The sequence below is a fragment of the Hipposideros armiger genome, unplaced genomic scaffold (assembly GCF_001890085.2).
Source record: "Hipposideros armiger isolate ML-2016 unplaced genomic scaffold, ASM189008v1 scaffold_1026, whole genome shotgun sequence".
In the NCBI taxonomy this organism is placed as follows: Eukaryota; Metazoa; Chordata; class Mammalia; order Chiroptera; family Hipposideridae; genus Hipposideros; species Hipposideros armiger.
The window spans coordinates 146,947-162,410 of record NW_017732376.1 but is presented as its reverse complement, the minus strand read 5'-3'; the positions used below and the strand labels follow the sequence as shown (position 1 = coordinate 162,410).

General features: G+C 46.0%; 1 protein-coding gene across 1 annotated transcript in view; it reads right to left on the bottom strand.

The window, feature by feature from the left end:
- Positions 1-15,436, bottom strand: part of SRD5A1 (steroid 5 alpha-reductase 1) — a 30,452-nt gene extending 15,016 nt beyond the window's left edge. The window contains exon 1 of the mRNA XM_019631642.1: positions 14,978-15,436. Within this exon, the coding sequence (XP_019487187.1) occupies positions 14,978-15,258 (281 nt within the window). The 5' untranslated portion in view covers positions 15,259-15,436. The remainder of the gene's footprint in view (positions 1-14,977) is intronic.
- Between the last annotated feature and the right edge of the window lie 28 nt (positions 15,437-15,464).

Here is a 15,464-nt window from a genome sequence, read left to right as displayed (position 1 = left end):
AATATGGCCCATCTACTTCCCATTGGAAGTATCCTGGTATTATTAAGGATGGTCCCTATACAAGCCAGCTGAACTATTGAAAACCTTAGCTTAGGATCTAACTGAGTGCTTGAGTTTTTAAGATACACCGTCTTAGATCACATTTTCCATAAAAATTTTCCAAAGTCCAGGGGGACCATAAGAGTCCCATAAGTGTCTGGCCTGTGCTTCTGTACCCATTATAGTTGGCATTGTTTCATAGCTACTTCGGATTCCATTTGTATTAGCACAGACAATAGGTCTTGTTGAGTCAGGGTGCAGGCACGGTCCCATGGCTGGGTTTGTGCATGAGATTTGGCAGTCTGTCAAGTCTGTTCTGTCCATTTAGCTAGGGCCTCGTTATCTTTCCACGCTGCTTCCCATCCTTTTCCTTCCTCTTTAAATAACATTCCCTCTATACGACCTGTTTTAGATAGTCTTTTTCTAACAAATGAAATTCAGCTTGTCCCAGAATGCCAAGGCCAGCTCCCAACCCTCCAAACATTTCCCTCTCATTTCTGAGAGAAGGCCAACGTTGTTGGATCCACCAGGAATGTTGCTACCATTGGGTGCCTATGGCCTGGGAGCAACTGGGATATACAGAATGGACCCAAAAATGTTGAGTCCCCCAAGCCATAGTTAAATGAGTAGTGGTAACCCCAAAATGAGCTAGGTTTGAGTATTCCATAGGGCTTCCCATAAGTGTCCAGGATGTCCAGGACGCAAGGAGGGTGGGGTACTTACAGAGATAACTACCCACCAAGTAATCCCAATAATTTCTGAAATGGGGACCCATCTATTTTTTTCCCGTTTAATGGGCATCCAGCCACAGGAACATGGCTGGTGGTTTTGAAGACAAGCTATTCTGTGACAGATAGGACAGGCTGCTGCAAACCTTTTCCCATCATACCCAGGTATTTTTTCTTAATTTCTTATCATCCATTCCTATAGCTATACAATACTCATCTAAATTGGGTCCATATATAATTCTACCAGGAGAATTATCAGAGATGTGTCCTTGAAAGTACTTGCTCACGATGGGTCCTGTATAATAGATATACCCAGAAAAAAATGTACCAACAGTTGTATTTACAGCAGGAGAGGACCAAGGCATGGCTAAAAAGTGTTCGCTTCACTGCCGTAGCTGATAATGAGAACGTCGTTGTCCAGGAGATGAGAAAGATTAGCAGGTCCCAAAGTTAAATTTTTCATAGCCAGTAAGGGAGGGGTTCCAGGGAGACAGATATTGCTTCCAGTAGGATACCATAAGAATAGTAACAATATAAGAACTATTTGATTTATCTAACAATTAGGTGATATAAAAGTAAGGTTTGAGAGAAATTCAAAGAAGAAATTTAACTATTATTATTATTAGTCAAGAAAAGAAAAAAAATGATTAAATAAGCACCCCTGAGTCCAGCATCTATTTGTGGGTCTACAGGCCTTAGCAATGTCTTGGGGTAGCTGTCTGCCTTTGCTGCCAGTGCCTTCTGGTCCTTGAAGAGTTTTTGATGTTGGCTGTAGACGGAGGTAAAAGTGTCCGAGACAGGAATAGATGTCCACTCACTGTTAGGTGCCTTTTTAAAATGAGAAATGTGAATCCATGAGTTAACTCCTTTAAGTTTGGCCACACATAGATTAGTTAGTAACACCTGATAAGGTCCCTTCCAGCGAGGCTGGAGAGAATCTTTTATTTGATGTATTTTCTAGTAGACAAAATCTCCTGGTTATAAGCCATGGTCTTTGAAGTCTTCGTCTCCCGGGAGCGCACTGTGAAATGAATCAGTTACTAATATATCAGTCCCTTTAAGCTGTTGAATAAGCCCTTGACAATACTGCAGAATGTCTCCTTTTAATAAGGTTGGCTCGTATGTCCCTTCATCCAGGTGCACAGGGTGACTGGTGACTATTTCTTAAGGAGAAAGGCTATGTTTACCAAAAGGAGTAGATCTCAGATTGAGGAGCATGACAGGGAAAGCCTTTGGCCAAGGAAGATTAAAAACTTCTGAAATTTTGGCTAGTTGAATTTTGATTGTACCATTGGTATGTTCCCCCAGTCCAGAGGTCTAGGGGTGATAAGCACAACGAAAATGATGTACAATAGGACAAATGCTACAGATGGATTGCATTATTTGCCCAGTGAAATGAGTCCCTCGGTCACTATGTAACACAGAGGGCATTCCCTAATTGGGGACTATTTTTTCCAATAACACTTTACCTACCATTAAGGCTACTGCTCTCCTGCAAGGCAATGCCTCAACCCAGTGAGAAAACTACAAATCATAGCTAATATATATTTATATCCCTGAGATGGCGGCATTTGGATAAAACCTAATTACCATATCTCAAATGGGCCTAAAGGAAGTGGGAGATGTCCTTAGGACCCATGGAGTGGTTTTCCTGGGTTCAGACTATTACATAGAGTTAAAGTAATATTAGGTGCAGAAAGCAAGAGTACTTCATAAGAACCCAGTCGACTGACAAGAGTGTTGAGTGTGATGTGAGTTCAGTAAAGATTCAACGGAATGAGGAGCATAAATACTTAAAGGGGAGCCCATAATTATCTCGTTTGTTCGCATATTATGGCTGTAGCAGAGATGGCCATCATACAAGGGGGGAGCCCTTGATACTGAGTTTAATTGCTGACTATAACATCCTATAGGTCTCTGATGGTCTCCATGTTTCTGAATTAGAACTCCCAAAGCATTTCCTTTGTTTCCATGTATGAAAAGGAAGAAAGGAAGCTTATAATTAGGGAGCCCCCGAGAGGGGCTTTAGATAATTCTTCCTTCCGAGCTTCTTCAGCTTGTTCCCCTTCTGCGTTCCGTGGAATTGGATCAGGCCGGTCTGACTTTGATAAGGCATATGGAGGCCGGGCCATTCATGAAAACCTTGGGATCCAATTGCCACAGTGCCCAGTTAGACCCAGGAATCCTCTAAGCTGTTTTTTTTTGTTTTTGGAAGGGAAAAAGATAAGATTCCTTTGAGTCTTTCGGAATTCATCAGTAGCTCATCTTTAGATATGAGATGGCCAAAGTATTTCACTTGAATACAAAACAAAATTGAAGTTTTTCCTTTGAGACCTTATGTCCCTTTAGAGCTAGCTGTTGTAATAGGTAAATTGTGTCATTTTGGGAGTCTAGTAATGTCCTAGAGCAGAAAAGTAAGTCATCCACATATTGGATTAGAGTGGGATCTCCGGGAACATCAACATCATTCAAATCAGCCTTTAATATCTGGGAGAAATAAGTGGGACTCTCCGTGTACCCCGGGGCAGCCCAGTCCAAGTAAATTGGCGACCTTCCCAGGTGAAAGCAAAGAGATATTGAGTGTCCTTTTCTACAGGAATGCTGAAAAAGGCACTACATAAATCTATTACTGAAAAATACTGGCAGTCTACAGGAATGGCTGATAATAGGGTGTGTGGATTTGGAGCCACAGGATGTCTGGGAATGACTGTTTTCTTTGTTGCTCTGAGAGCCCGTACAAGTCTCCATCCTTTTCCATTTGGCTTCTTTACTGGAAGGGGAGGAGAATCACAGGGGCTTGTACAAGGAATTATAAGCCCCCTGTTTGAATAATCTTGTATTATGGGTTTAATTCCAGCTAGTGCATCAGGTCTCAAAGGATATTGGCAAATATTAGGTAGATGCAGAGTATTGACTATAGTTATTTTAATAGGAGTGGCTGCCTTAATCTTGCCAATATCTGTACTGGAAAGGGCCTAACATTGCATTGGGACATCCTGCAATAATTGTTCAGTCTCAAGGTTAGTTATATCCTGTGGAGTTTCCGTTAAAATCATTGCTTTCCCAATTGGTTCAGTATTTGAATCATTCAGTTCTAAATACATTTCACCCTTCTTGGGAAAGGATATGTGGGTGTCATGGGTTTCAAGAAGAATCTCTATCAGGTGAACTGGGGGAGATCTAACTAATAAAAATATGTTGCCCTGTAACATTTCTTAGTTGGAAGGGAACAGGTTCTGTTTTAAAAAAGAGACATTGGTTGATTAGATGTTCCTACCATCTGTACAGAAGCTTTACTCTGGCGGGGAGGGCAGCTTAGTTGGATGGTATTAACAGATAAAGCAGTCCCAGTGTGTACAAGGGCCGTAGCAGTTTTCCCTTTTATGGAAATTCCAACTTCTCCTAAAGCATTGTTAAGGAGAAGAGGAAATACCCTCTTGCAATCTTCAGAGCAACCCTATGCTTGCTCCTGTCTCTTTTCTTTTTCTAAATCCCATTTCAGTTTTCTACAATCCTTCTTAAGGTGACCTGGCTTTTTACAGTAAAAAACAGACTCCTCTCTCCTCTTGTCTAAGAGACTTCGGGGGGGGTCTGAACTGATTGCTTAATTGTTGGAACTGTAAGTTCATGATATTGGCAGCTTTCTCTCTTTTGAATAGTTTTAGATAATTGATCAGCCACAATGGCCAGTTCATCAGTACATGTGGGTTGGCCAGTATAGTTTATGCTGTTTAATCAGAGTTACAAGCGCTTTATCTAGTCCTTCCAAAAATGCCGAATTTAGTAAAGCATCATTCTGATGATCCTTAAAACTGTCTGGAGACAGACCTGAGCATTGTTTGCAGGTTTTTTTCAAAACATTCAAAGAAACCAAGCACTGGTTCATCAGGCTCTCTTTTACATTGCTGGACATTGGTCCAGTCCATTTTCCGGGAAAAGATCTCAGATACGGCTTGGTAAAGCTGGCAGGCTAAATCCCTGTATTTTTCCCGGTCTGTGTTTATTTCAAAAAGTCCTGTATGGGAGCTTCAATGTGAACCTTATTCAGCCATTCTGTTGCTTTGCTCTCGGAAACGAGTAGGAATATCAATTGGAATAGGTCAGAATAGCCAGGATCATATTTCTACCAGCCAAATCAAATTCTCCAGGGTCCTGGAGAGGATCAGGGAATTCTTTAGTTAGGTTCCCTAATTCTGTTCTAGTCCAAGGAACATATTCAGTTGCTGGTTCTCATCTGCCTGAGACCAGCTTCTTGTTGAAGGGAGCTGCCAGCATTTCTGGCTTTTCTGGTTTATCTGGGTCTGGGTTTCTATTCTCTGTTTCCCCTGGGTCAGTAGAGTGGTAGTGGAGGAGGTATAGAGGAGATAGGAGAAGGAGGAAGAGAGGGTTGGGGTATGTCTGGACAAGGGAGCTCAGAAAGCAAAGGGTATCTCGGAGCAGCTGGAGAAGGGGAGATGAGGAGTTGGCATTTATCAGTTTTAGGAGCCTTCTTTAGTTTAGAGACAGTTTCTAAAATTTTCTTATTAACTTCCTGTAGAGAAAGGAGTTTATCTGTGCTCCACCTAGAAGCTTCTAATTTCCAATCAAAATAAGCTTCCTGTTTAATGTTAGAGCCAGCTTTTTCCAATTGAGCACGCAAAAAATATCAACTTGGGAGTGTCGAAACTTCCCCACTTTGGCCATTTCAAGCTGATACCATTTTGTGTCAACTTTTCCAATTTCTGTAGGTACTTGCAAGTTGGGGTTCCATAGGAATTATTCATGTAGCCTGCAGGAGCATTAACAGCAGGCTGGGGTTCTTGGAGTTTATTGATCTTATAGGCATGATTTCCCATGTTTTCGTTTTCTTTAGATGTCATCAGAGTCTGAACAAATTTCTAGGGGTACTGTGTGGTGGGTTGAAGTGTGCTGCTTATGGGTTGAGCTTCAAGGGGCTGTCACCTCCTGAGTCACTTCAACCCTTTTATATGCCTCGGTTTCTCTCCCCAGCTGTCTAGTACAACCGTGAGGACTCGGAGCGCTAGGTAACCAGCCTTTATATGCACATCCCTGGATGAGCCAATTATTTAATTACAGTTGTGTTGGAAATCCATCCATATGGGGCCACTGCACATTTTGAGGAGTCCCCTCAAACACCTCCACATAGATTCTTAGTCACCTAAGAATACCTGAAATTCAAGCTGGAGAGAGTAGATGCCCTTTATCTTCAGAGCTGAACAAGTTCAGACTCTCACTTATCCAGCAAAAGTTTGTTCAGACTCACAGTAAGCAATTCTGATTGAAAAACTGAAATTAATATCAGCCACCAATCTCAACTTCTATCTTTTACTACCACCTCAAGGATTTTCTAAGAACAGCTCACTTGTGAAGTGAGGGGAAGGTCCTGGATTTCCAAGAGATGACTCACCCAAGCTCACCTGATGCAAAGTGGGGAGCCGGTGGGCCTCGAAGGGCCTCTGCTGGTACCTAGCACCGACTCCGGGTCCACAGGGTGGTCCTGGGTGGGCTTTTCTTTGGGATCCTGCCAACTATGTCAAGTAATGTTGACAAAAAAACATCTAGCCTAAGAAAAAGCTTCTAAGAGTTTATATATTTGAGCCAAACTGTCCATTGCTGGGAAGCAAAGTCTCAACAGATTGAGAAAATGCTTGGCAGAATGGCGGTTTGCAGCTTATTTTATAGGTAGAATCAAAGGAGGAGGGTTACATGAAACCATTGGTGGTAGATTAAGCGGGTGGGAGAAAGCAAAGCGGGGAAACCTCTGAGATTGGATAAAAGTAAATTGGAGAGGCAGGTACTTCTACATAGGTTAATATTGATAGTTCACTTTTTACAGCACACAGAGATGGTAATCAGGGGACAAGAATAACAATGAGGGGTTTTGTGGCTTCCTGCTCTGGTCCAGAAAAAGGTATTATTAACATTCCAAGGGTATGTTATCTTAGATGCAAAAAGACAATAGACAGGCTCACTTAAGGTAAAGATTGACCTTTGTCAAGGAAGCTACAGGCTAAGGGTGAGACATCCTGCCATGGTCTACCTCAGTTTGGCATTTTTATGGTCATGTCATTTTGTGTGGTTATTTTCAGTCTCCTGAGCTTATCAGGTTTAACAAGTGGCCCCTTTTCCATCATAAGGTAAAAAAATCAGAAGACGATTTCATGACACATGAAAATCATAGGAAATTCAAGATTCAGTGTCCATAAATGGAGTCGTATTGGAACACGTCCTGATCACCCATTTACACATTGTCTGTGGGGTACTGCAGCTACGCCTGCAGACTTAAGTGGCTGTGACAGTGCGTGTACGTGGCCATCTCATCCCTCTGCATGGCTGTCCTGTACACTAAAATCACCGCGACGCAGTGTTCTGAGTTCCACGCATATCCTTGCATAACACATTTTAAATTATTTTAATAACCACGATACTGGTCATGTCAAGACAAGAACCCTGAACGTGTTGTGCTTTGAGGCACAGTGGAGTTTGGGGAATTTTGTTAGTGTAGTAGATGATGAAGCAATGACGTGACAGCTCTGCCAGAAGAACACACTCAAGGTCAGCATCACCACTACATGCCCATCACAATACCCCCAACTCACAGGAAAGAAACGGTCAGAAAAACTAAGAGAATTTCAAACAGAATCTTATCAGGGAATTTCTGTCCAAAAGAAATGAAAATGAGGCCACAACCACAGGAAGTTACCAAGTGGCTCATCTGTTAGGCAAGCGAGGAGAGCACATGCCACCGGGGAGTTCGTTCGCAGCAGCTGCCAAAGGAACATGTCCAGGCGATAGGAACTTGTTGAACACGATGAGCCTTTTCTGTGACAGCAGCTCCTTGAAGGAGCTGGGACACCAGAAGCAACGCTCATAGTCAATTAACGAGGCAGAAGATGAAGCCAGCAGTCTTCCCCCGGCTCTTGTTGGGCCCACGGATGTCGCCGACACTGCTTAGTTGTTTATTTGAAGAGTCAGTGCCGAGGTTGGCGTGACTGAGGAATGAGGTTCTCTGAACAGCCTTCGTGGAACTAGAAGTGAGAGGATTCCCAAAGAAGTGGCGGAAACGCAAATTCAGTACAACCCAAAGTGGAATCTGCTAAGATGTTATAACTGATGGTGGTAAAATGTGTGGAACAGAAAAATGGACCCATTACAAACTGACAGAATCTGTGAAGATGTAAGGTGCTTGAAGCTGCTCCCTGCACCATCAGGCCTTTTGCAAAGCAATTTATTGCATGTGCCTGAGCCCATCCCGTCAACAGTGAACTTGACATTCCCTCTACAGCCTCAACCCTATTTTGAGCTCAGAGCTGAGACTAAAATTTTTCTCAACCGTGGTCGATTGATGTGGCTGATCCTTCTCACCACACCCGTAAAATTTTTCAATGAGAAAAATTGCCCTCAACCACGAGTTTTGTAGGGCTTTGGGAATTAGCTTTTGCTGCAGACTTGATGTTTCTTAGTGAATTCAACCCAAAACTATAAGGGAAAACATCGTTTAATGTGTGAAACTTATACTGTCCAAGTCATTTCAACAACTGACATTGTTTGAATCGCAAGTCCTGTGAAGCCGCTTGCTATGCTGTTCGAGTTTAAGAGGTGAGGGAGCCACCCTCTCAGAAATTTGCAGTGATCATTTCTAAGCTCAAACTTAGAAATTTGGTTTTTTGAACCTTGATTTCCACATTTCAAAAACCATTTAACTATAATTGTGGAGTTGCCACCTAATCTTCAACTGGAAGGTAGTAATTTACAAAGTAATGCCAGTCTAACAGGCAAATATCGAGAAGAATCTAATAGTATTCCATAGATGTCTTCCAAGCAATGGATACGCTAAAGTGAAATCATACACCGGGACTGGTTGCAATATCTGGCAGTGCCTACCCGTGCGAAGACATCCTCCAAGATAAAATCTCACTGCAGGGCAGCACTGGGTGAACACTTACGATAGATTTTGGTCAAGGGAATACAAACTGTGAAGCCCAAGTAGGTGAAATGCTACCCCCGCCAAAAGGAAAAGTCGATCTTTCTCACCACACCCGTGCTACAAAACCTGCCCTGAGGTATTACACTGCGAATTTTGTCAATAAAAGTTTTGTGCAAATTTGTTTTCTTTTGTTGTAAATAGCTACACAGTGTCCCCTATTTTGTCTGTTGGCCCACAAAGCTCACAATGGAGCTATCTAGACCTTTCCAAAAAGGGCTTGCTAATGCCTGGTCTAGATTAACACAGTACTATTCTGGAAACATCGCTTTGCCTTCCTTAGAAACTGTTCTTGCTCAAGGCCCCGCACGTGGGTTGCAAGCAGCTGCTGGGCTCTGGGGACTTTGAGCTTGTGGTGAGGACGAGCTGTGCATCCGTGTCCTCGGCTACGGAATGGAGGGAGCGTTACGTCTGCTCCGGCGTATGCCCTGGAAGAACCTGGAAAAGGCATTCACAAATGGCCTTGGGAGAAGACTGGCTTCTCTGGGGTCTCGGGGGGAATGTCAGAAAAGTGGCCGTGACCCGCCATGGCCTTAGGAAGGATGACGCAGACCTCTTCTGCTGCTCTCTGACCTCTGCCACTGCAGTGGACAGCAGTGACCCCAAGGCCCACAGAGCCAACAAGGTCAGGAGAGCAGGATGGCTTGGGCAATGCTGAGCTCCAGGAGAGGTCTCCTCCCCCACCCTGTGTGGCCCCGGGCTGAGCACCACCAGCTGGACCAAGCACCCGGCTCTGAGGACACAGGCGCCCAGAGGCAGCACACCTTCCTGGTGGCGTGCCACTCCCGCCGGGCATCTTTGGGTGCTCTTTCTCCTTTTGAGTTATTCCCTTTAGCTCTACCTCTTTTCCTTAGAAATCTATGCAGCTGTTGTGAGAAAGGTTTCTTTCCCTTGGACTTGGGTCAATTAGGAACCAGAAGAGGGGTGGAGAGGGTGGCTTCTGGGCATGGCCTTTATCTGAACTTTCATTTAGACTAGAGGAACAGAAGCACATTAGGATTGCAGAGGATGCCGGGTAGTTTCTCATGGTGAAGGCTCACCTGGGGACACGGGGCCAGGCTTAGGCAGTAGGAACGTGGCACGCCAGCCGGACTCACACTTAGCACCTGTCACGACCCAGGGTCCGGGCCCAGGTGTCTCAGCTACAGCAGGTCCTGGTATTCAAGAGCCTTTCTCACAGCTTGTCTTATCCAAACTCAGTCACCCTTCCATCCAGGAACTGCGGGAAATGCGTATTACCCGCCTTTGAGAAAGGGAATTAAGTCAGAAGTTGAAAACCCCTTTACATGGAAATCATCTTTAAGAGTAACTATGAGGCACTTGGACTTAAAAATACTTTATTTCGGTAGTGTGTTATAAATCCACTTTCTGTTGCCAATGAGCTGAAGGATGCCAACGAGTCAGGTCCCAAGAGCTCCAAAGCCATTCCGAGTGGCTCATCAGAGTGGGGGTGGGGTTGAAAATCCACAATCTTCCCACTTTATTTTCTTTCTGTTCCACGTAGACAAACAGATTTACTTTTCACCAAGTGGTTTTCGTTCCCTGTGGAAACTTACACTCTTTGTGTCTGCAAGGTAACGGTAAATGTGGGGCAGGTTTGATGACGGGGTGAACCAAAGGCTTTGCGAAGCCTGAATCCCTGGGGACCTACTACGGCCAAGGGCAGCCTGCCGCCTGTCTCCTTTGGGCGTGTTCACGAGGTTAGGCAAGGCCTGAAAGTGCTTCTTATAGCTCCTTATCAAAATGTTTCTAATAATTGCTCATCCTGAACAACATGGATTGTTGTGACATTCAAAACTGTTACTATCATCCCATGTAACAGATTAGGACCTGGAGGCTCAGAGGAATATGGTAGCTTGGGCAATGGAGACAGACGCTTGGAAATGGTGGCTTGAAGGCAAGGTCACCTATCCAGGTGTATCGTCCACCACATCTCGAGGACTGGGTGAGGAGTAGGACGGGGGCTGGGCTGGCACTGCCTATCACTCCATGGCATATTAAATAGTCGTCAGAAGTCCTTTTTATTACATGTAGGAACTAAGCCAGAAAAATATTATATTAAGTGACAAAAGTGGGATACAGGAGTGAGTGTGTGTGTGTGTGTGTGTGTGTGTGTGTGTATGTATCCTTACTGCTTAGAAACAAAATGATCAAAAAGTTATTGAGAACAGTGAAAGAGGTGGGAATGAGATACACCAAAATATCATCAGTATTATCTCTAAGTGATAGAAGTACACGTGATTTTTATTTTCTTCCCCGAATTTTTGTGCGTTTTCTAAGTTTTCTACAACGAGCCTGTACTTCAACTGCAGGCTTGTTTGCATGTACTGTCGACAAGTATTTTAAGTCCTGGTACCTATGACATTCAGAACAGACCAGGTGACCATGATGGAGAAATGAGATTTCTGGGGCTGAAGGCCTGACGTTGCTTATTGGAAGGGCTCAGAGAGAATCAGGCAAAATTAATAAACAAGCAAACACACAGTATCTGTGGGGAATTTTCTGAATTTTAAGGGGGAAAAAAGTATCATATAAGCATCCACGAAGAAAAATGAGTCACCAAAAAGAACAAGAGTTACCAAGCTGGCCTATGTGTCCATTCGCACTAGGTACCTGGAGCTCTGAGCTGCGATCCCTCCCTCCTAGGCAGTAGATTATTGCCTGTATGAAGCCACCGAGCTGGCGGACAACCACTGTGCCCACCTGCTAGAGGTGATCTGCTCAAAGGGGAAAGACATGCCCTTCAGAGGTCAAAATGCAGCCAACCGCTGATAATAACTATTCTTTAAACATTTAAAGTCAGATTTCATGTTCCATGCCTGCTTAAATCCCACAGTAAACTACAAGAATTATCTCTTAACTTGTTTTTCTACAAACTGAAATATTAACCCCCCAGGTTTCTTGCAGTGACAAATAGGGCATTCAAGGAGCAATGATTTAACTCTCAAAATAAAAGCAACCGGACATCACCTCCTAGGACAACCTACAACGTCTCATTCCCAGGTTTGGGGACAATGAAATATCTAATTTGATAATTTGGGAGTAATTTTGATAATAGCAGATGTAATTGCTTTTAAGTATTGACAACTGAGCGTAGTTGTGAATTTTAATAACTGACCTTATGACTTTTTTCTCAACAATTTGAGGTCACTGAAATCTGCAGCACTAAACCGAGCATGGGACACAAAGCACCTGAAGCAGGTGAGGTTCTCTGAAGCATCTTCATCCGGGATAATGACAGAATCCACGTCCTGCCGGGTCACCCATTGGCTGAGCCAGGCCTTGTGACAGGTGTTAGGAAGAGGAGGCCTGTTGGGTTTTTCAAAGTCTGCAATCCGGGGGCCATTCAATGCCCCCCATCTGTGGCCCCCCGCTAGTCATGGTATAGATGGTGACACCGTGTGCTCCAGTGGGACTTAGTTGCTTGTCATGGATTAACAACATTCCCACAAATGTCCTTCGCCATCCACCAGGAACTGGGCAGGGTCTGGTGTGTCTCTCCCACAGCTGTCCCCTCTTCCCCTTCTCAGGCCTCCCTCTCTCCTTGCTCTTCTGCCAAAAAGCCCTGCAGATTCCCCACAATCCGTCTTACAACTTGACTCCTAAGAGCATATCTTGTCGCTGTACCCCGTTGTGAGTGCAGCGCAGGTACATGAATCAATCCTCAGGAAACGTTTGTGGGACGAATACACACGAACGCCCAGGTTCCCCGTATCCTACAAGCAAATACCCTTCCCACTGACCCTGGGAAGTCCCTGCATCTGGCTTCAGTCCTCACCTGTCCCTCAAGAGGCTACAACTCGCCTAGAGAAGGGCCCGGCCCCTCTCCTCAGCGCCCAGCGCAGGGTTTGCAGACACCTGTGGAGCTCTGTGCGCTGCCTCCCGCTCCGCCTGGTCGGCATCCCCGGAGCATGGCGCATGCTTCTCCTGTCACCTGTCCCGTTTGGGCTCCTGTGTCACCTGCAGTGCCCTGGACACATGAGGGACTCTAGAAACGCCTCCCAGCTCGCTGCGTGGCCTCTAACAAGTGCTAATGCTACTGGCATTTCTGCTGTCTTCCAAGTGCTCACCTCACTTAGGTCAGATGACCGTTTAATAAATTAGTTGCTTGGGTAGAATGGAAAATGTTTATCTTTTCTATTTGGAAAACTTCAATGTCCCCAAAGCACACTGGCTATGTGTACGGTAACATCTGCGACTTAAAAAAAATAAAAATAGCCCAGGGTTTATTAAAAAAAAAAAATAGCCCAGGGTTTAAAAAACTACACCCGACCCAGCAAAGCCTCTGGGGCAGTTTCTACAGCCACTGGTCTAGGCACCAGGCGCTGTCATCCCAGCAACCCTTGGGCCTCGCATAAAACCCCCGAATGCTGTGTCTACATCCCCGTCTGTATATGACGATCTGTTCAAGCTCTACCACTCGAGGGGTGACTTCGGCCCTTTGGGAGGCTGCATTCACTCTGATTCTTCCACTACAGTGACCTAGAAACAAACACGATGCCTTCAGTTCAAAAGCTTCTGCTCCAGGCTTTCAGACAAAACTCTGTAAAGTGCTCCCTTAATTTCCAATGCTACATCTTCGAAATTGTTTATCACCACTCAAGGCTGCAGCAGCGTACATGAATGACACAGAGGATGTACGTGGACACACAAAACGGTATTATTTATCATGTATTGAGCACACAGGTTTGCCAATACTGTGCAAGCACTGCATGGAGTTGCCTTTGTTTACTGCCAATCCCACAGGCTGGCACCATCACTGTGCCTGTTTCACAGATGTGCCTGCAGAGCAGCTTCGTAACTTATCTCAGGTGCTCAGTGATGAGGCTGAGATAACACCTGGCAATCGGACTCCAGAGCTTGCTTTTAGTCACTAGAGAGACAGACAGACACAGGGCCTGGTATATGTATGGAGAAGTGTATACAGACAGGAGGGGTCTACTGATATTGAAATTGCAGTCATGCTCAATCACATTTAAGAAGAAAATCTAGCAATCTGACATCAACTTTGCTTCATGGAACGCTCAAGGCGTGTCCAGAGCACAGGGCTCAGGACCTCTGAGGAACACTGACTCGGCCTGTTTCAATTACTTGCATAAAAGCGGATGAGGACACACTGCACCCAGGCCTCCCACATCCTGATAACGGCACTGAGGAGAGGCTTCAGACGAACAGGCAGACACACACAAATGCACTCAGGCGTACTTCTTCCTACCTCTCTATGCAGTGGGTGATGTAAGGTGGGACTCAGAATCAGGGCGGTCCAGCAACCTGCCCACATTCACAGAATACGTGAACCCAGCTCTCCAGGTTGCAGAGACCATCCTTTTGAACTGTGCAGCCTTGGAAAATTTTGATTTCCTGCTTTTGTTCAGCCATTTGGGTTAGCTATGCAGAAGCCAAAGCCTTATGAGCTGGAGGGAGCCCCAATTTATCAAAAGAACCTGAAGATACCAGACACAGCCATTTAAAATTCTTCACAAAAAACCCAAAAATTTGGAAGTCATCTTTAAGACTTTAGATGTGTTCAAAGTCATGGCTTGGAAAGCCACACTCACAATCCTGGGCTCCCTGCATAATGTGCAGGTGAGGGCCCCAGAAGCGACCGATTTTTGCCCATGAGTATTACGAAGGAGGAATCACAAATTTCTTTTAGGAAAGCAGCCTTCCAGGTGATCAGCTGGCCGGGAGAAAACAGCCCCACCCACAATAAAGACACCCAAGCGGAAACGGTAGAAGAGGAGGCAGATATGATGGCTTAGGTGGCTTACCTTTAGCCAAGGACACTTTGATCTTGAACAAAGCCCAGGATTATTGTATGGCTAACACTTTCTAGGTCCAAGTTTTACAAACAAAACCAAACCAAACCCCAAACCTTTTCTATCACCCCTTTTACATTCTCTAAAGTCTCCCTCACTTTTCCAGGCTAATGTTTGTTTATAATCTTAACTCTCTGCGCCAGGGGACAGAGGGACGTGTCCAGGGTGTAGTGAGAGGACGCCAGGGACTGGGAGGTGGGGGGTCCCGCAGGGAGAGGGTGCCGGGGTGGGGTGGAGCACAGAGCACACCAGGGGTAGCAGAGGGAGAGGGGGCTACGGGAAGAAGGCACTGGGTAGGAGGAAGGGGCAAGAAGGGCTCTGGGAGAGGGAGCCAGGTGCACTGGCGAGGGCCGCGAGCTGGGGGGGACGCCGGCAGAGGGAGCCGGGCCGGGGGCGCCGGCCGTTACCGTTGTATGTAGTGGACGATAAACATGGCTAGGAGGATGCGGTTGGGCCAGCGGCGGAGGCGCTCGGCAGCCGTGGCGACGCACACGATGAGCGGCACAGCCAGCGAGGGCAGCTCCTGTACGGCCCAGGCGGTGGGCGCCGTCAGCTGCCAGGCGGAGGGCTGCGTCGCGTAGCGCCCGTAGGGCGAGCCGAACAGCGTGAGCAGCGCGAAGCATAGGAAGCCGAGGGCGCACTCCAGGTAGGCGAGCGCGTCCAACAGGAACCGCTCAGCCAGCTCCATCGCGCAGGACGGCGGGCGCGCTCCATGGCCCGGCGGCCGCAGCGGGCCACATATAGGGTGGCGGCGAGGGGGCGGGAGGCGCGGTTACCTGAAGCAGGGGCCGACCGCCGACGCCCGAGCTGCGATCCGCACGCTTACAGCGGTTCCCAGGCGGCGGGTGCGCCGCTTCCGCGGGTTGAGCCAGTCACCGGCGTGCGCGCGGGGCG